Below are 21,352 nucleotides of genomic sequence, written 5' to 3'. Positions count from 1 at the left end.
GCCGCTCCAGGACCTGTACGCCTCCACGACCCTGAAGCATGCTGGAAAGATTGTGGCTGATCTCTCCCACCCTGGCCACAATCTCTTTGAGACACTCCCCTCTGGCAGAAGGCTGAGGTCCCATCCGCCACTAGCCTTATCAACAAGGCCCGGTACCCACCAAGACACTCTCCACACTTCACCTCTGGCTCTAAATGCCACTGTACTTACTCTGCTGTACTGCTCTCTTTTATTTTTATTCTTACTTTTAATATATACTGTGTGGATATATTTATATTGCTTATATTTTAATACTTGTTTCTCTTAACTTTCTTATATTTAGAGAATGTGTGACATGCGCCTACAACACCAAAACAAATTCCTTGTATGCGTAAAAAACTTACTTGGCAATAAAGCTTTTTTCTGATTCTTTCTGATTAGTCAAAAAAAAAGAAAACAAGTGTCACATCATTGACCCTACTGGTGAAACGATTTATGACTTTCCGTTATAAAAAAAAAAAAAAAAAACACCATTTAAGGCAGTGGTTCTCAACCTTTTTTGAACAAACGCCCCCCTGACCTCTTCATGATCCTCCTAACACAAAAAACAAAAACACTTCAGAAATACTATTACAGCCAAACAATTGCAACACTGATACCTGAAGCCTGAGTTTTTGGTAAAAAAAAAAAAACTGAAACAGAAGTTTCTTATTGTATTTAAACTACATGTAAAAGCCTCAAGTTGAGTAATATTGTGTTTGGAAAAAAATGCAAAAACCCATGGATTGTTTGAAAGGTATTGCAAATGTATTTAGAAATTCAAACAAATTCAGGCTCACACACAATTTTTTTTAAGATGAACCAATCACGTTAACAATAACGTAACTAACCTAAATGGCCAATGAAAAAGCAGCGGTCGTTCGCGCACTCAATTAGGCAATATATACTAGGCTTCAAATTTGAACAGCCTACAAACGGTCATTTGATTTCAAATGACGAACAAAGACGACAACAGCTCGGCCACCTGAACTGAACCGAAGAAAAAACGACGTCAAAAACAGCCACTTTTTTTTAATTAATTACGGTCATTAGTGTGAGCCCTGAGCACTAATTATGCACCTAATTATGTATTCCGCGTTATGTACAGAAAAAGCCGGTGAAAGCGCGCCTCTATTTTGCGCTGAAAATTCTCCGCCTCTTAAAAGCATGTGTAACTTAGGAAGCGGCTCTCCTGGCATATCCTCCTGGTGAAGTGGCAGCAGTAATCCGAGCAAGACGAAGACATAGGCTAAGGAGAAGAGCTGAAAAGATTTTTGTGCAGGCCGCCTGTTGAGTACCTCTGAGTAACGCCCCCATTTGTGCCTGAGCGCCCCCCTCTCTGCTGCCTCGTTCACACCGCCCCCCAACACTGTCCAAACGCCCCCTAGGGGGCGGTACCGCCCCCGTTGAGAAACGCTGATTTAAGGCATTTACATGACCTTACACATTGTTTGGGTTTAAGCTTAATAACAGTATGATTGTGCACACACTGGTGATGAATGACTGAAAGCTGGTTAATAAGGTTCATTATGCAAAATCTGAGACTTTACTGTCAGGCCAAGCCAGATGGACAGAATTGCATGTAATCGGCTGGCAAATCCACTTGTATTTTTTTTCATAGCCACGGCACAGCCGAGTACAGGTCAGTGTAGCACTTGCTCCTTTGTCTCATAGCATCCACATGACTAAAACTGTGTGGTTGAATAACTCTCTGAAATGTAACCTTCTTTTACAGTGGAAAAACATTTCTAAACCACTCACATTGATAGCCTCCATTTCCAATTAATTTTCTAATCTTCATTGTTGCTGCTCCTCATTTCTCCTCATGTTAATTAATTTGCCAGTCTCAGATTCTTAACACCATTTGAGTAATTCCTTGCTCCTCTGATGCTTCTATTCCTTGTTCCGTTCCATCAATACCTGACTCTCCTCTTTTTCTCTGGCTAAAAAAACATGCTCAAAGCCTGAAATAGATTTTATCTACCTGCACAAATGAAGTCCCTTGGCAAGAGGACTGACTTGGGGAACTAGAGTTACTTTTTCTTTGTTCTTTTACTTTTGAGATGTTTGCGGTCACATTTGTATATCCACTTACTATATGTACTGTTATTCAAACATTAATTTTTTAAGTAGTCAATTAAAGTTCTCACAAAGTTAGGAAAAAAACAAATTAGTGCAAAATTGTTTGTATGTCCTTTTTGTAGACTTATAAAGAAGTTGCTGAATTAAGTTCGTTTAATGCTAACCTTTAAATAACATTCTGCTAACGTTTAGATAACTGGAAATTTCACAGTTCCAACAAACAACAACGTAACATGTTGAAAAGTTTTAAGAACATAAATTATCAGAACATAAAGCAAAGTTATATCTGTTCAAATGACATTGTCATAAATGTTTAAAAAGCATTAAAGAGTAAGCAACAGAAGTAGCCTAATTCTATCTTTTTCTTGAATAACATATTATCATAAAGGAATATTTGGGGTTCTCATACAAGTTAAGCTCAATCAACTGCATTTGTGGCATTATGTCGATTACCACAAAAGTTATCTAAAAACTTTGGGTTACAGTGAGGCACATACAATGTACACTCACAGCACTATATTAGGGACATCTGTACACCTACTTATTCCTGTGATTATCTAATCAGCCAATCATGTGGCAGCATTGCAACACATAAAATCATACAGATACAGGTCAGGTCTTTCAGTTACTGTTCACATCAACCATCAGTATGGGGAAAAATGTGATCTCAGTGAATTCGACCGTGACATGATTGTTGGTGCCAGATGGACTGGTTTGAGTATTTCTGTAACTGCTGATCTCCTGAGATTTTCAAGCACAACAGTCTCTAGAATTTACTCAGAATGGTGTCAAAAACAAAAATCCAGTGAGTAGCAGTTCTGAGGACAGAAACCCTTATTGATCTCTCATCAGGTCACCGGAGAATGGCTAGACTGGTTCAAGCTGACAGAAAGGCTATGGTCACTTAGATATCCACTCCGTACAATTGTAGTGAGCAGAATAGCATCTCTAAATCCTAACATTTCGAACCTTGAGGCGGATGGTCTACAACAGCAGAAGACAACGTAAGGCACTTTATTAGAAACACAAGTGCTCAGTGAGTGTAAGTTAATGGGACCAATTCGTAAATGTTAAAATACAATACAAAACTATTTTAAAATTATAGCCACAAGTGAAAATATACTAACCTAACTTTTTCTGTATAAATTTATATTCAAATGTACAACTTTCTTGCAATGACTACATAATGCCGTACACCCTAAAACTAATGACAATAAAAAAAAAAACTTAGCTCAAATAATACAAAAGATTTAACAAAAGGAATTAACGTGTTCCTCTTCTTCACTCACTCGACACTGTGTTGATGTAGTGACACTAGGGGTCTCTCTTGAGAGCCTCGGTTACCTCTCATCTTTGAGAAAAGTCCAATGAGAATATGTGAACAGAATTTGCATACCCCTCCCCCGGACATGCGGGTATAAAAGAGGGAAGTGTGCATCTGCTTCAGAGCCGAGCGGTTGTGTTTCAGCAAGCTGAGTAAACTCACTGCTGTTCCACTTACCTCTATAGAGCATACGCTGTTGGAGATACGGCACATTTTCAATGACTTTTCTCTTCTTCTGCACGCCAGTGCAGACTATGCCCCTGGGCACTTCAACAGCTCTTCTAAAAGAGAATATACGTCTGAAAGAGTATATTTCTCTAAAAAGAGTACACATATTAACATTGAATGTCTTTTTAAAGACGCATCATTCTCAAGATGCCCTTCCGTCTTTGTGTCATTCCTGGATGTGGTCATTACCTCTCTGCTTCTGATGGCCATGGGTGCTGCCTCACATGTCTGGGCAGCAATCACACCATTTGTGGATGGTTCATGTTCTCACTGCAGTCACAGCTTTCCTTCTTCCGGAGGAAAGCCACTCTAGCCACCCCCCACGTCACACCTTCTACCCATGGGTATAGGGCCGGCAAGGCTGGCACTGGAGGCCATTTCGGGAGATTTACGGGTGTGGTTTCACTGGGTAAATCCCTGCAGATCACCCATTCCCCAGCACGCTCGTCAGCCCCCACCCAGTTCCGAGATGAGATTGGCTCACCTTAAGGCCAGTCTGATGTCTCTTTTTGAGTCCCCGAGCTGGATGACAGTTTCACCGCTGCATCGGAGAGCATCTTGGCGGACTCTGACACTGAGCACTCGACAGGGCTAGTGCCTTCGGGTGCGCTGGTCCAGTCTGAGGCCGATGCCGAGCTGTCCGCTATACTTGCCCATGCCGCCGCGAGTGTTGGGCTGGACTGGAACCCTCCATCCTCCCCTCAGCCCTCGCAGACGTTTGTTTCCTGGGTTCTGGGCACCGCTCTAAAAATGCCTCCACCCTACGTGCAGAGATCGCATCCCTTTTGCTCAAGAACGCGATAGAGCCTGTTCCTCCAGCCGAGATGGAGAAGTGGTTCTACAGCCCCTACTTCATCGTACCCAAAAAAGGCGGTGGGTTGCAGTCAATCTTGGACCAGCGAGTTCTGAACCGGGCCTTACACAGTCTTTCATTCAAGATGCTGATGCAGAAACGTATTCTGACATGCGTCCAGCATCAAGATTGGTTTGCGGTAGTAGACCTGAAGGATGCATACTTTCAGGTCTTAATATTGCCCCGTCACAGACCCTTCAACGGTAAGCTTTCGACAGCCAGGCATATCAGTACAAGGTCCTCCCCTTCGGTCTGTCCCTGTCCTCTCGCGTCTTCATGAAAGTCGCAGAGGCAGCTCTTGCCCTGTTAAGGGAAGTAGGCATTCGCATACTCAACTACCTCGACGATGGCTAATCCAAGCACACTCTCGACAAATGCTCTGTGCACACAGTGACCTGGTGCTCAGGTACCTCAGCTGTTTAGGGCTTCAGGTCAACTGCGAAAAGAGCAAGCTCTCCCTGGTTCGGAGCATCTCTTTTCTCAGGATGGAGTTATACTCAATCTCAATGACAGAGCGCCTCACAAGCGAGCGCACGCAGTCAGTGCTGAACTGCCTGAGTTCATTCAGATTTGGCACAGCGGTTCCACAGAAACAATTTCAGAGGCTCCTGGGGCATCTGGCAGCCTCAATGGCGGTCGCGCCGCTTAGGTTGACGCATATGAGACCAGTAGATCTGTTTGCCTCCCAAGAATCCACCCACTGCCCACTCTGGTGCTCTCTGACAGAAGCACCACTCTGCACAGATGCGCTAGCACACAGCTGGCCCTGGGGGCTGTGCAAGTACACATTTCCCCCAGTGAGACTACTTGCACAAGTCCAGTGCAAGGTCAGGGAGGACAAGGAACAAGTCACTCTCATAGCCCCTTACTGGCCCACTCGGACTTGGCTCTCGGATCTCACGCTCTTCGCAACGGCACCTCCCTGGTGGATTCCCCTGAGGAAGGACCTTCTTTCTCAGAGACGGGCACCCTATGGCATCCGCGCCCAGACCTCTGGAACTTCTTGCCCTTGCACAGGATGCGGAAGATCTAAGAGCTCTAGCCGTCATAGACACAATCAATCAAGCCAGAGTTCCCTCAACCAGGCAGCTTTATGCCGTAAAGCGGCACTTAATCGCAAAAAGGTTTTCTTCCCGATCTGAAGACTCACAGATGTGCACGGTCAGTGCGCTCATTTCTGCAGGAGAGGCTGGAGAGGCATGCACATACTCATTCGCATTAACATCTCATTCCCTCTATCAGGGAGAAGCTAAAAACCATGAAAGCATCACACACCGCAGAGATACATTCAAAATAAGAAAAATATATTCATAACAAGCTCTAAAACTGCTCCAGTGAGAAAACATTAATATCTATGGTCTGTTTACTGTCTTTGAGTTTTGCTGTAACACAAATCACTCATTATTAAGCAAACGCATGAAGACACAGTGTCGTTATTGAAGATTAAACCATTATATTTATTATTTGTGGTATTGTGACCAACATTAATCTCATTTAAATTTGGATGAGTGACTGATGATGAGATATTGAGAGCACCTGAAGCGTCCACGTCTTTGACACAGAGAGCGCTCATGTTAAAGAGAGTAAAGCTAAAAGCGCACATGATTACTCAAACAGTCTCTATCACTCAACACAATCTGATTGTCACAACTCACGTCATGTATCATGTATTTGCATGTTTAATTGTTGTTTAATTTGTTTTTAAAATGGGCAAATTAATATTCATACACATGTAAATCTTACACATTTTTAAAAACAAACCAGCATATTCATCTCAATTACATCAAGTTTAAATTTGTGAATGCTTAGAATTTCCAACAACTCACCCTCCATAGGTCATGCTTCAAGGGCTGAGAAAGCACTCATTCATTAGAGGAGCAGTGTATGTGTGATTGCTTGCATGCTGCAAAAAAGATCTGCTCTAAATCTAGGCACAATCCGCCGATCACGGATTTAAGATGAATATCAGCCGATTTTGATTGGCGGCCGATCGATCGGTACCTCTCTACTATTAATATTACACAATTGCACTTTTCCCCTCCTATATTCACTCAGTTCTAAAACCATAGTCAGAATAGTCCAAGGGCTTCAACTGTTGTCAGCAATACTCTGTGTGTGACCTTGTTTTTTAGTGTGAGTTTTTTCTATTTTTTTCATTAATAGGATATATGAGACTGTAATGAGCTGCAGGAAGAAATCTCCTGCTCAGTTGGTCATTGATCACTCCACCCAATGCCTCCATTTCCCAAGAAAGCCATTTGTCAAGATGATAATTCGCTCTGCAGCACAGGAGATTGTGCACTAAATATAATAACTTTCCTACATTTTGCTACTGGTTTTTCCCACCCATCAGTCTTGTTTCATCTCGTAGAAAAGCAGAATACATTTGGTCTGACCTCATATTAAAGAGACAATACATAATGGTAGCAACATCACACTATCCACTCTATAATTTGATTTATACTTAAGATCAAAGCTCTTTGTCTCAAAAGCATAAAACCACTGTAGATACAAACTAAACAATGTGCAATTGCAGTTCTGAAATCTGCTGCCACCATCAGAACTTGCAGCTACTTAAGGAGTAAACAATTACAGGAACAAAAATGTAACTCTCCACAGGTGAGTGTAAATTCACCAAAAGTGAGTGTAAATTCATTTGAACCAGCTCTTGAAGGTTAAAATATGTTGCAGCCTGGGTACTTTATCTTTCTTTAACACAGCACAATGCTTTTGAGAAGATACATACCACTTTTTTGTGTCTGAATTCTAGGGTAACTCTGCTTCAGTGTACATAAGCAGAAGTACTCTAGCCCAGGGGTTGGGAATCTATAGCTCATGAGCCACAAGTGCTTCTTTGTAATTAAATCAAGTGGCTCGCTGGGTGTCTCACCATTCACCAACACATGATAGTTTAAAACTTTGAGATAATTTTCCTACAGAAAGTGTGGGTACAGTTGCAAAGCTTGTCAATGACATGTTTTGATTTCCTTTCTCCCGAATTTGTTGTACAGCCTACTCCTGGTGAACATGGTTTGAAATGAATGCACGCCAAATGCGGATTTTCATGCATTTTCCTACATCATTTTGCTGATCTACCAGCCACAGTGGAAGGTGAACTGTAAGACTTCTCAAAGTGATACATTACAAGAAATTAGACACAAAGACACGCATTTGATGAAACGTGATTATATTTTTTGAAGAACAGACAAAAGAAAAGCAGCCAATGCTCGTCTGATTTGAAATTTATGCGCTGTGAGCTCTGCCGTTCACGAGTGCAATGAATACATGTGCGTGTCTTGGAGAAGCGCAGAGTTCTGGGCCTCATTTCCCATTGATCTTAGCAGTTAAGAGCATTTTCTACAAGCGATTTTATGAACGTTATTTTTTATGTGTGCCCAGGGAATGAAATAGCATCTGCCACACTCCAAATGGACAAGGCTAAATCCAGTTTGCGAGCTCCTCATTCAAATGTATTTTAATGCACAAGTAATTTTGCTCATCTACCCACAACAGGTGGGTGACCTGTAAGACATCTTGCAACATGCTACCTATTAATTTTTGCATAATTTTTTTTTTTTTTTTGAGTAGTCTAAGGGCAATATAAAAATTTTATTTAATTGAAAAACTTTGTTTTTGAAAATAGTACATTATTAGTTTTTTGCTATGGTAATATAAAAATGCATCAACCAAAAATGGTCTCCTTAGTGAAAAAAGGTTCCCGAACCCTGCTCTAGCCCTTCACTGTTGGCTAGAGCTCTGAGTGTTTTCAGCTGTGCAGTATGAGAGCCGGGCTCTCGTTTGTTATCATCATGTTGACAGAGGTTTACCAATTAAAGGGCACTGCTCTAATCCCGGGCCATGACACCAACCTGGCGCAAGAGGCCACGCCACCACAGGAAATGTACCCTACAGCCACCTTGCTCAGTTACACATGTTCCATATCAAACTTGGCTAATTAACAGAGAACCTGAGAGAAGCAATGATTTAATGTGCATGTTGGGGGGGTACCTATTTTTCATGTCACTTGTGTATAGGGATGTGCACAAGGGTGGATTGGGAAGAGAAATCAAATCCTTTTACATAGAAACTGACCCAAAAGTTGTTGAGTGGAGTCGCTGTCTTTTTCTGCTTATCGCTGCCCCCTTCAGCATATTGCGGTGGTGTTTTGTGGCCCGTTCTATGAAATGCAGAGGCCCGTTCCATGGCCGAACCTGTTTCTCCCGATGGCCAGTCCACCCCTGATTGGCCCCAAAGTGCATCGGCCCACCGGGAAAATGCCTGGTATGCCAGATTACCAATCCAGCCCAGGATGTGCAAATTACATATTTAAAAAATCGACTAGTCATGTATTGCCTGAATGAGTCAACTAATTGGTATTAAGAAAGCCCTGTATAATAAGACTGGCTTTATGTTTACCTAACAGACATGTTTCTTTGGAGGACTATAAATATAAATATGTGCTTTCTTCAAAATAAGAAAAAAAAGCTTAATTGAGTGAAATGGAAGGGAAAAGAATAGTGGGGTCTATAGATTTTGAACAACTAGGGGTCTCAAGGTCTAAAGCACAGCACACTAATTAAAGCACCACCACTAAAATATAAAAACTAAAAAACATATGCTATTTTTTATGTAAAACAGTAGGAATGGGAATTGTAAGGAATTGAACAATTCCGATTGCAATTCCTTGTAACATTTACGGTTTCTTAAAGGAATAGTTCACCCAAAAATGAAAATTTGCTGATAATTTACTCACCCTTAGGCCATCCAAGATGTATATGACCTTCTTTCTTCACCAGAACAGGATCTAATATTTTTAGGAAAGTATCACAGGTTTTTAGCTATATCCAATGTAAGTGAATGGACACAAATGTTTGACGGTCCAAAAAGCATATTTAGGCAGCATCAAAGTAATCCACACGACTCTTAATCGAGATGTTAAACATTAATCGATATGTTTGTTTGAAAAACAAATCGCTAATAAAAGTGCTTTTAACTTTAAATCGGCATCAAAAAGTGGTGTAACCTGGGACACTTTAATAAAAATCTTAATTCCTATTTAAGACAGAAGGTCATATACATCTAGGTTTTTAGCTATATCCAATGTAAGTGAATGGACACAAATTTTTGACGGTCCAAAAAGCATATTTAGGCAGCATCAAAGTAATCCACATGACTCTTAATCGATATGTTAAACATTAATCAATATGTTCGTTTGAAAAACAAATCGCTAATAAAAGTGCTTTTAACTTTATATCGGCATTAAAAAGTGGTGTAACCTGGGACACTTCAATAAAAATCTTAATTCCTATTTAAGACAGAAGGTCATATACATCTTAGATGGCCTGAGAGTGAGTAAATTATCAGCAAATTTGTATATTTGGGTGAACTATTCCTTTAACGGTTCGATTAACAATTATTTTATTTAGTCCTTTTGGATAAGAAATATTTACACAATGTGTAACATTTGGAAATTTGCAATTAATATTAAAAGTTCTCGGTTCCCAACCAGTCAACCTCACTAGTAGTAATGGACTATCATGACTAGGGATGCCGCGGTGTGAGTTTTTGATGGTTAGATTACCCTCTGAGAAAACAATTTATACATCGCGGTTAATCGGTTTTACTATTATTTGCACTTTTTCTTATTATGCAACAGCACTGATGCAAAACAAATGCATATCATATCACAATTGAACATCTAAGTGGACAGAGATGCACATCCCGAGCTCAGTGATGTGCTTCAATATAACCAAAGTGCTTCAAAAGTGCGTACGATTATTTTGAGTGCAAAACATGTAGCAATCAAAGCATCCAACAGTTTTTTCTTCTGCAACAGTTTATTAAAGCAATCCGTTGTCTGTCAGACACCCCAATATAAAGAATTGGCAACAGACTATAAAAATACAGTCCACAGCATCTCACAAATAAACCTTTGGACTGTGCATAATAATGGGAACATTGCTTACAGCAGGCAATTTAAATTCTGTGAATGCAGTGAATTTGTACAGAAGCAATGCTTTAAATAATGAGGACGACTTAGGACACAACTTTTCAAAGTTTACTCACTGATAGTAACTACAAGCAAATGCACCTCATGCTGTCAGCACGCTTATACATTACAAAAGTGGCATCTATTAATTCCTCACTTTAAAATCACTACAGCTAAAAATATTAAACTTAATAGTTTGTTGTTGGACGAATAGTGGAATATCCTGTCCAATTTGTAGAATGTGTGTCTTTCTAGGACTTCTGTCTGCTTTTTTTTCAGTCAGTCATTTAAATGCTACCAAACAGTTGATTTAAGTAGCTTTAAGCTTCAGTTTCATGCGAATTGAAAGTTCAAGTTCAGCCCGTGATACCTGGCCATCAAGCACCATGCAGCCACAATCCGTAACCATAGCAACAGATCCAGAACCCACACAGGCACAAGAGTTTCCACATTTAGGATTACTAAATCTTATGAAAAACTTTTATATTTGGCCTACATATTTATACATTATACTGTATATAATATTTTTGCCATATAAAGCATTTCACGGTTTTTCACCATGGATTCTAAATTCTTACAGTTAAACTAACCGTGACATTTTTAATCATGGTATCTCTAATCGTGACCAATCCCTTATTGTGTGCACTGGTCATTTTGATCCGCATTAAGTACATTAGTATGCACACTTGTGTGCAAGGGACTTTGCATGTGTGTGAGGACAGAACGTATCTAAATTACATTGTGTGTGAGTGTGTGTTCCGTTAGCTGGGACAGCTGTAATGAGACTGGGTTGCTGTGCCAGTGCCAGCAAAAGCTAAGAGTGTTGCTTCCTAATGGAGTCGTGCAGATGCAATCAATGCCAAGCCGTGTGTTACGGAGTCATCCTCGCCATCCATATCCACATACTCTATACTTGTTTGGTTTGGTTGTTGATACATATCTGAGCCACTCAGAAGACTCCCTGCAACTTTCTGTTGTATTACAGCAGGAGCAGTGTTCTCTCTGACTTGCTTCCAGATTTGGCATTTTCCCCAGACACATCATCTCACGTGATTGATTATCCTCTATTCACTTGACTTTCAAGGTAAATTTCAAACGGACTCTGTGAGCAAGGTTTCTCACTGCACCCATGAAACTGCTTTTATCAATTGATGCTTTTATCTTTCTCTGTGTTGTGAGAATTGGGAAGTGGATTGAAAGTGAGCTGTGGGCCATGTTACTACATTTTTCATTGGCATTATCCTACGTTGTCCATCTCTGTTGGCTGTCCCAGTGTCACAAGTCCCTAAAATTCTGCCTAACATCTCTCTGTTTTCCACAGAAGAAAAAAACTCATACTTGTTTGGAACAACATGGGTGTGAAGAAATTAGGACAGAATTGTCATTTTTGGCTGAACTTTTCCTTTCAAGTTGTGAAGGGGGGTCTCATCTAAAACTATGATGACCCACTGGGCTTTCTTGGCCACAAACAAACTTTGAGGGACCGGTTGGTTAGGAGAACGTTGCTCCAGTTTGTATCGTGCATGTATGTGCTTCTGAGTAGTGTGTGGCCTGGAGTGCTAAGCCTCTTAGGATTGATCTAGGATCAGTATTCATGCCGTAAGGCCTCAGCGGGTTCCTTGACTACCTGCAATCTAGGTCAGTTTATGCATTATTTTGCAGATCTTCTCCCAGTGTAGGAGGAAAGAGTAGAAATAGGCTTTATACTAACAGACACATACAGGTACACATGCCCTGACACAAAGCTCTGTTCATGCACACAACTCACAGAAATATTCATCAGCTCTATACACACAGCGATAACTACAGGAACCAAAAACCCAGTTCTTACAAACAGTAATATTTGGCATCTTAGGCAGGATATTTAGTATTTTACCAACTCTCACTTAGAACTTTATAAGGAACACTATGGCCCTAATAATAGTACCTGATGTGGTCTTCTGCTGTTGTAGCCCATCCACCTCAAGTCCGACGTGTTGTTAATTTTGGGATGCTATTGCGGTTATCTGAGTCATCGTAGCCTTTCCGTAAGCATAAACCAGTCTGACCATTCTCAGTTGATCTCTCTCATCAACAAGGCATTACCGTTCACTAGATGTTTTTTGTTTTTGTAAACTCTGGAGATTGTTGTACATGATCACCAGGTACAGAAAAACTCAAACCAGCCCTTCTGTCACCAACAATCATGTCATGGTTGAAATCACTGAATCACATTTTTTGTGATGTGTGCACATCAACTGAAGCTTCTGACCCGTATCTGCATAATTTTATGCACTGCACTGCTGCCACACGATTGTCTGATTAATTGCATGAATAAGCATGTGTTCAGGTGTTCCTAATTAAGTGCTCAGTTTGTGAACATTAAGTCAATACACACAACTTCAGTGTTGGGGAGTAGTTAACTAAAAGTAGCGACGCTACTAACTTATATAGTAAAACTATATTTTCAGTAGTGTGACAGTAGTTATGCTATTTTCACAATGTGAAAATGTGGTGTGGCTTTTCCAGTAACATACATTTTCCATCTAGTAAATGCTACATTTGTCACATTGTATTGTGCACACAGCAATGGAGCTGATTCAGTAATCAAACACACTCACTTAAACAGTCCTCTCTCTTTCATGTAGCACTGGGAAAACAATAGGTGTGTAAATTGCAAGTTTCATTATGATAGGATCTTATATTGATTCTCTTAGCCAGCGAAGTCTGCCATGATGCAATTCGATTCAATTCGATCCAGGGGCCTGCAATCGATATTACAATTTTATGTGCTAAATGATACACAATCAGATACATTTATTATCTCACAAATGCAACCAAAATATAATTTGAATATTTCATTGCGCTCTCTGTAAAGTGCAAAACCTGTATCCAGATTGGGACATTCACAACAAAAAAAGTTACTTTGTTGAATATATTAATACAGAAAAAAGGTCACATACATGTGATCATAAATCATTTGATGACAGCTCATTGCTTTGTAGAATGAAGGAAATTTCTACTAAAATCAAGCAAGTCTTTAAATCCAAAATACTTACATACCTACAACAGAAAGGTTGTAACCTTTGTTTCTTGGCTACAACTTCCAAAGCTGCATTGAAAAATTATGTCATAGTTTACTGTGATAAATGTTAGTAAGGGTGTTTGTGTAGATGTGAAAAGTCTTGTTATTGATGTTGTATACTAATACTTTAGTAACTGTGACTATAGACCATGGTTAATTCTGTGATTACTATGGTATTACTACACATACCATGGTTAAACTATGGTTACTGACTTACTGTAGTTAAACCATGCTCATCTTTTATAAATGTCTTACAATCAGGTGATATTTTTGAATTCTGCAATCAGAACTGACTGCAGAATTAAATAATACTATGTGATTGTTATCCATCCATCCATCCACTTTTCTCTGCTCATCCGGGTCCAGGTCGCGGTGGCAGCAGACTCAGCAGGACAGCCTATATGTCCATTTCCCCAGCCACATCCTCCAGCTCTTATTGGGGGATCCTAAGGATTTCCCAGGCCAGCCGAGAGATATAATCTCTCCAGCGTGTCCTAGGTCTGATCCGGGATGTCTTCCCAGTTGGACATGCCCAGAACACCTCCCTAGGAAGGCGTCCAGGATGCATCCTGACCAGATGCCTCAACCACCAGAACTGGCTGCTTTCAACGCAGAGGAGAAGCAGCTTTACTCTGAGCCTCTCCTGGATGTCTGAGCTCCATACTCTATCTCTTAGGGTGAGCCCTGCTACTAGGGATGCACCAAAATATTTCACAGCGGTGTGCAATATTTGAGCACTGCTCACGAACAACATCTCAGATGTAGAGGCTCAATAGTTCGGTTCACTTATAAAATGCATTTAGTAGACCTGTTGGAAAAAACGTTTCGCTGATGCATCATGATTCATACTCAAACAATTCTGAATCGATTCTCAAAAGAATCCGAATCAATTCTGAGTTCAGTTTAAATCATGGCAGAGCAGTGGTGCACACCAAAGACAGATGTGGAAACAAAGACGCGAGTTAAGTGCATACACTGAAGTCAAGACGCGAGTTAAGTGCATACACTAAAGTCAAGTGCAGAAACACGACTGTCTGCAGACCAGCTGTATCAAACACATGAGCATTTGTGCCCGAATGAAACTACGCTCCCGAGATTCTTTCACAAACCCACGCACATAGCAACAGGAGAATTTATTTGTGATAAGCCAACAAACAACATGAAAGATGAGCTTGCACCCATAATTGCACTGATTTGCACACAACGGGGGAAAACACAGAAGAAAATAATGACAAGGCAGCGGCTCGGGAGATGTTGGTGATGTTCTCATTTAAGTAGCAAAAGAACTAGAAAAAAAAAAGTACAAATAAATTTTGAAGAAACTGAAAAAAGATAGATATTGAAGGACAAGATGCATCGTGATGCATCGAGTATCATTTTATAATCGAATCGTTACCCTTTGAAAAGTAATCGAATCGAACCGTGAGGCCAGTGAAGATTCACATCTCTAGCATTTAGAATGGCACTGGAGGTGCTTCTTTTTTTTTTTACCAGAATTTGAATAAGAAGCTAATTAAACAACTGTGATCTTGCCTACAAACAGACACTAACAGGACTTCCTGAAGAGTTCAGAATGTCAAAATAAAAGCATGAGGGTTTAAAAGTTAAATGTGCGTGACTAAGGTATATTACTATATATTACTGTTAGAATATATTATTATTATTATCATTTGTTCACAAATGATAATAATATTGAACTTGAATTGTTTCCAAAAATAACTGTGAGAATGATAAGTGGACTGCAAGTTGAAAAATGTTTGCAAAAAAAAAAAAAAAACTGCTTATTTTCTACTGATGTCTTCTACTGGAATTACTGTTAATTTTGCTGCTACATTAACCAGTATACTAGTTAATAATAAAGTTTTTCTTAATAACATATTAAAGAGTACTCCCAATTAGTTCCCCACAATAATGTAAATATATTCGAAACTGATTATGCAAAAAAAACACTGGTATCAGATCGAGATCGGTAGATACTGAGATTTCTAATATCGGAATCAGAAGAGAAAAAGTGGTATCGGTGCATCCCTACCTGCCACCCTATGAAGAAAGCTCATTTTGTCTGCTTGTATCCGCAATCTAATACTTTCGGTCACTATCCAAAGCTCATGACCATAGGTCAACATAGATAAACATAGATAGAGTGGTAAATTTAAAGCTTTGCCCAAAGACTCAGCTCCCTCTTCACCAACACGGTCCGGACCATGGTAGTGAAGAGGGAGTTGAGTCTGCATTGTTGTCTTAAAATATTCTTCTTATTATTTTTAAATAGCTTAATTGCAGCTCGATACTTTCATTATTGGCTTGTAGTGTAGCTAACTGCTTTCTTTTTTAAAGAGTAGCTTGACTGTAGTTTAATTACTTTATGTTATAAGTATAAGTTTTAAATTAGCTTCCCCCAACAATGCACACCTTTCACTAGTGTCTACAGCATATATCAAGACTCTAACATTATTATCGGTAACAATGCTACAAAATATTTAAAACTTCTGTGGAGCCTACTTCTTATACTGATGTATATGAATTCATTTAAATACACATCTGTAGACATCTAACAAAACTTCTGTTCAAACACTAAGGATAATTAAATGTAATAGATAACAGAATCAACAGAATGTGACACACAGAGAAACGTGTGACTGCTTTGCACTTTGAAGATGCTACGGTTAAGATAATGAGGATCTGGGCATTAATGAGGCTCTCCTCTCATCTCTATACACACACACACACACACACACACACACACACAAATACTAACACTCTGGCACACTTAATTGCTGCTGCAGCTGGTGCTTGTTTGGGCCGGTAGGTTACACAAGAGGTTTTTGGCTAATACTATAACCGTGTTTTAAGTGTAATGCTCACTGGCATTCATGCCACATATTCTGGGCCCCAGTTTGACTCTAACTAATATTTCCATACTATTTCCATCAGAGATAGAGTGATGCATATCAATAGTAAGATGAAAGTGTGGGAAATATAGGAAAAGAAGGACTATAAAGTAATAAAAAATCAGAAGTGGAGAGGAGAGCATGTAAGCAGAATATAGCCAGGAGATAAGTGAATGATATGAATACAAATAGACATGAGAAAAATGGGAGGTGGTGTTCACCCTCCCATTTTATCAGAGGAGAGATAAATGTGATTTATCTTAAGATAATAATACTAAAGGCATAAGACATCCCATTCATCACAACAACAGTTCTTGTAATTACCGACCAAAGAAATTAAAATGATGAAAGACTACAGTATAGAAGCTCAATTTGACAAGGTAGGAAAGCAGCTGAGGTAAAGAGGAGGAAAAAGATCTGTGGCGAGGAAAAGAGAAGAATGTTAACCAAAAAAGCGCCATAAAGTTTTCCTTCACAGATTATTTAGCTATCATGTCTCGGCTGTCAGGTAATGTTGAATAATCACCTGTCACCTGTTCACACATCCTCCATGAGCGTGGTGTGAGTGAGGATGTTCACATTGGCCGCGTGTCTCTTCTGCAAGAAACAGTAGCGCCTCTGCACAGAAAATAAAGTTATCTATGGGATTCTATACCAAATACATTTTTTAATAAGTTCTTAATAAACCGAGGTTATTACTGCTTCAAGGACAACAGAGGGCAGTCACCTGCACTTCATCTTTATCAGCAAACTTGGTTATGATTGGTTAATGTTGTGTCTATACTGTAAACCTATGGCAAAAGGTCAGGCAGATTATTAATTCTTTCCTTTATTAAGTAATTTTATTGAGTTTACTTGCATGCAGACATATAAACTGTAGTGTACTAAAGGTTTGGTTTTAATAATTATTTGCTTTTATGTCTTAATCTGATTACTTTAGTGTTGTACTGCATCCAGAGCCGTTGAGCTCAGCGTGAGCCACGCAGGAAAAATAGGCTCAACACCGAAACTGTCCGCTCAATGCCACGTCTGGGAAATGTCACCTCGCAACATGATGGTGTAATCTGTTAATATGGGCGGAGAAAAGAAAACGCGCCATTCACGCCACGCTCACCAACATAATCACATGTGAAGTCGGCATGATGTTTCCGATAGTTTTGGTACCCTGGGATCGGTGACTGTCTGCCGACGCGCTGACATGCAGCATTCTTATCAGACATGTATGCAGTGGTTTCAATGTGTTTACCTTTCCACCTGGCGCATTAAGAAGCGCATTGCATCAGCTGCGTGGGAGACTACGGTTAAAAGCCAGGCAGTAACCACGTTTGAATAATCAATGTCAAGCATGATTTCACATGGTTTCACATTTCCCTCTAACATTACTTTTTATGCCACTAATGGTTAAGGTAAAGTTTGGGTTTGGGGAGAGAATCTATAAATTCTCTTTATTGTATAACTTCCCAGTTATACAATAAAGAGAACAGGCAGTGTTTTGAATTTCGGTCAAAGTATACCTATTTTGATGAAAGAAAAGTCGATCTACTCTTTCTGAATTCATTGTGAGATCAGGCTGCACACACGCCCCGCTCACGGAGAATGTGTGTACCCGGAGTCAGCACACAGTTCATAGAATCCAGTCCTGATACAGAAATAATCAGTCTAGAGGCATAACCAAACATGGCTCAACCACAAGCCGCTTTATCAACTTCCTTTATAAACAGCCAAAATGTGTGGCACGTGACCAGACAACCGTCCCCTAAATCAAAACTCCGGAGAACAATTTTAAGTGTGTGTACACGTATGTGTTTGCGGGGATGATTGGCCAAATTTGACAAAACATGTAAAGAAAATGTCTGGGTCACAGGGGCGGTTCTAGAGACCCCGACTGGACCATATGACAGTCACAACACCCACCCCCATTCGGACAGAATTTCAGTGCCACCCCATATATTTTACTCAAATATACTTATCATTAAGACCGTTCACATGCACTGTGGCATTATTTAATGACAATTAAGCATTCTCATTACTGTAATGCAAAAACATACTGTATATGGTTGTATTACTGTAATGTGAAAACATGTGAAGTAACTATATTATGCATAATGTGTTTCATTGTTGTACTGCATTGAGAACATTGATTTACAACCTAAACTTTTATATATATATATATATATATATATATATATATATATATATATATATATATATATATATATTGTATTACTCTATTTTTACAATAATAGACTTAAAAGTGCAGAGTACTTGTATCGTTCCATAAGGCGTTGACGCATTATGGTAATGAGAATAATGCCACAATGCAAAAAAATCTGTCCCTAAATATCCTTATTAATTTATTTATTACTATTGTAATCTCGGGGTGAAATGTTACCTGGGCATGTTTTCGTGAGATCCCCCACGGTGTAAGTTTTCTTTTATCAAACGTTCTCTATATGTTAACCAAAGTACGGGACAGTACTCTCTCCACAACTGCCGTAAAAAATTAAAAAACACACACACTTACTGTATGTTTGAGCTGTTCCAGTACACGGCGTGCCGGTTGTTTCCTTGGACCGGGCGCAAGTTCGTCCAGGCGAGCGCGAGGAGGTAGAGAGAAACCACCGCGAGAGCCATTATAATACTCCGCGTTCTCGCGCACCCGTCACCCGTTGTGTCTCTCACCTTCTTCGACTTTCTGTCCCCCAGTCCCACGGAAAACTACGGGTTTTACAACATTCCTGAGACTCGGCAAGTGGACAGACGGTCGCAAAGCGGTTATATCGCGAAGCCGTGCCGCAGTGTGGTGAGTTTTAGTCACAGAGCTTTGTGCATTTCCTAATGTAACTCCGTAACAGAGAGACTCTCTTCCAAGGCATCCTGCCCAAGTCTGTCGGAATTCACCGAAATAAGTTCCAAAATAATTCCGTTATTAAATAAATCGTCAACAAGAAAAAAAATGTCGATAAACATTAGCAGGTGTCTCTTTGGCAAGGTGACGTGCGGTCGACTGAAGAAAAAAAACACAAGAACGACTCAAAAAGTGCAAAGAACGCTACAAAACCGCTAGTGAACTTGTGTAAGCTTCTCCCACATCCCTTTAAGGTTTTACTCTCTTTTTTGACGAAACGCAGACAAAATGTCAAACAGTAATAAGAAACGCAAGGCAACCGTAGGAGTCTTGACTGACACTCGTTTTCTCCTCAGCCTCCCGCCACAGTGTGTGATTGACAGGGTGCGGTTGCCCTGTTAGCGGCCACGCCCCCTCCTCCCTCTAACACAATAAAGTGTCTTTTTTAACTGTTTAACTGTAAACGTACATTATCTAGCTTTGTTTAACTGTTTAAGTCGCTGTTTATTCCTATTGTGGAGAGAGTATTTCTTGTTCCTTGTATTTTCAGTTAAAGTAAAATATGTATAACAGAAAGCTGCAAAATCAACTAAAAATAAAAATTCTGTCATGTTTACTATAAACCAAATGTTGTTCAAAACCTGTATGACTTTTTTTTTCCCCATGGAACATTAAAGGAATATTCTGGGTTCAATACAAGTTCAGCTCAATATATGTTATATATAATAACATAGTCCCACAAAAATATTTCTACTCATCCTAACTTTTCTTGAAAAAAAAGTCAAAACCAAGGTTACAGAGAAGCAAATGGGGCCAATATTTTGGACGGTATAAAGGCAGAAATGTGACATTTATAATTTTATGAAAGCACTTACATTAATTCTTCTTTTAAAACTCTTGTTTTATTTGAGCTGTAATGTTGTTTAAATCGTAATTTCTACAGTCGTTATGGGGTTTTAGGTTTTGTTGACATTACGTCGTCATGGCATCAAAGTAGTAAAATTGGCTATAACTTTACAAAGAAAGGGTTGCAGTAAGCGATTTTATCACACTAAAATCATGAAAACATGCATTTTCTTTATGTCTTCTGGCTATACCTTTGAAACAGTGAGTATTTTAACATTTATGGATCGGCCCCATTCATTTCCATTGTAAGTGCCATTTTTGCTTTTTAAAAAGACAATGATAGGTTAAAATAAAAAAGGTATAGTATGTCGATTTAGCTCAAAGTTCACCCAATAATGAAAATTCAGCATTTGTTTACTCACCCCTGTGTTGTTATAACCCTATATGACTTATAAAGTATAATTCACAAGTCTAATAAATGATTCCATGAGACTAATGATTGTTATGAAAGCATACGATAAAGTTTGGTGTGAAACAAACCGAAATCTAATGTTCACTGAACGTTATTCTCCTCGGCGTGTTCACGAGTCTGCACGCAAGCTTTTGAGCTCTTTGCAAAAGAGCAACAGTAGTTCCCTTACAACTTCAGTCCATTTGACATTGCGTTTACTAACGTATATGGGAGAGCCTTCACACACAAACTATTTGAATCCTCTCTACAAAAAGCCAATATTCTAATATTGTCTACGGTGTTTGAGCCTCACCTGTTTTGGTGCAAAACTGACCGCTCATTTCGGCAGGAACTGACTGCTATAAAATAGGTGCACAGACACCATTTCCTCTGAATTTGTTCCTTCAAGACATGCTTCGCATCCTTGCAAGGGCGGTCAGAGAACCGCCAGTGGTACCTGGACAGTCTCGCCTTGATGAGTGGTTTTTGCAGTCCGGATGCCGGCAAGCGGCCGCGCCCCGCAGAACTGCCCCGTTCTTCCCTGAGGTGCACAGCAAACTATCTAGGTCCTGGCACGCGCCTCTCAGTGCACACGCGTAGTGACTATGTTGTCACGAACGTGGACCACAGGGAAAAGAACGTCTATGCCCAACTACCCCCGGTGGAGGAGGCGGTATTGGCACATCTCTGCCCAAAAAGTAACAGGGCATGGAAATCAAGCCTCATGTAGGCAGACATCCACACTGGTGGGAAAAGCC

At 39.9% G+C, this 21,352-nt stretch overlaps 1 protein-coding gene across 1 annotated transcript in view; it reads right to left on the bottom strand.

The window, feature by feature from the left end:
- Positions 1 to 19,640, bottom strand: part of LOC127620078 (ephrin-A3-like) — a 153,085-nt gene extending 133,445 nt beyond the window's left edge. Inside the window, exon 1 of the mRNA XM_052093174.1 lies at positions 18,974 to 19,640. Coding sequence (XP_051949134.1) covers positions 18,974 to 19,083 — 110 coding nt within the window. The 5' untranslated portion in view covers positions 19,084 to 19,640. The remainder of the gene's footprint in view (positions 1 to 18,973) is intronic.
- Between the last annotated feature and the right edge of the window lie 1,712 nt (positions 19,641 to 21,352).

The sequence above is a fragment of the Xyrauchen texanus genome, chromosome 26 (genome assembly GCF_025860055.1).
Source record: "Xyrauchen texanus isolate HMW12.3.18 chromosome 26, RBS_HiC_50CHRs, whole genome shotgun sequence".
Lineage (NCBI taxonomy): Eukaryota > Metazoa > Chordata > Actinopteri > Cypriniformes > Catostomidae > Xyrauchen > Xyrauchen texanus.
The sequence above is the reverse complement of the archived record's forward strand: the minus strand, read 5'-3'. Positions and strand labels throughout refer to the sequence as shown.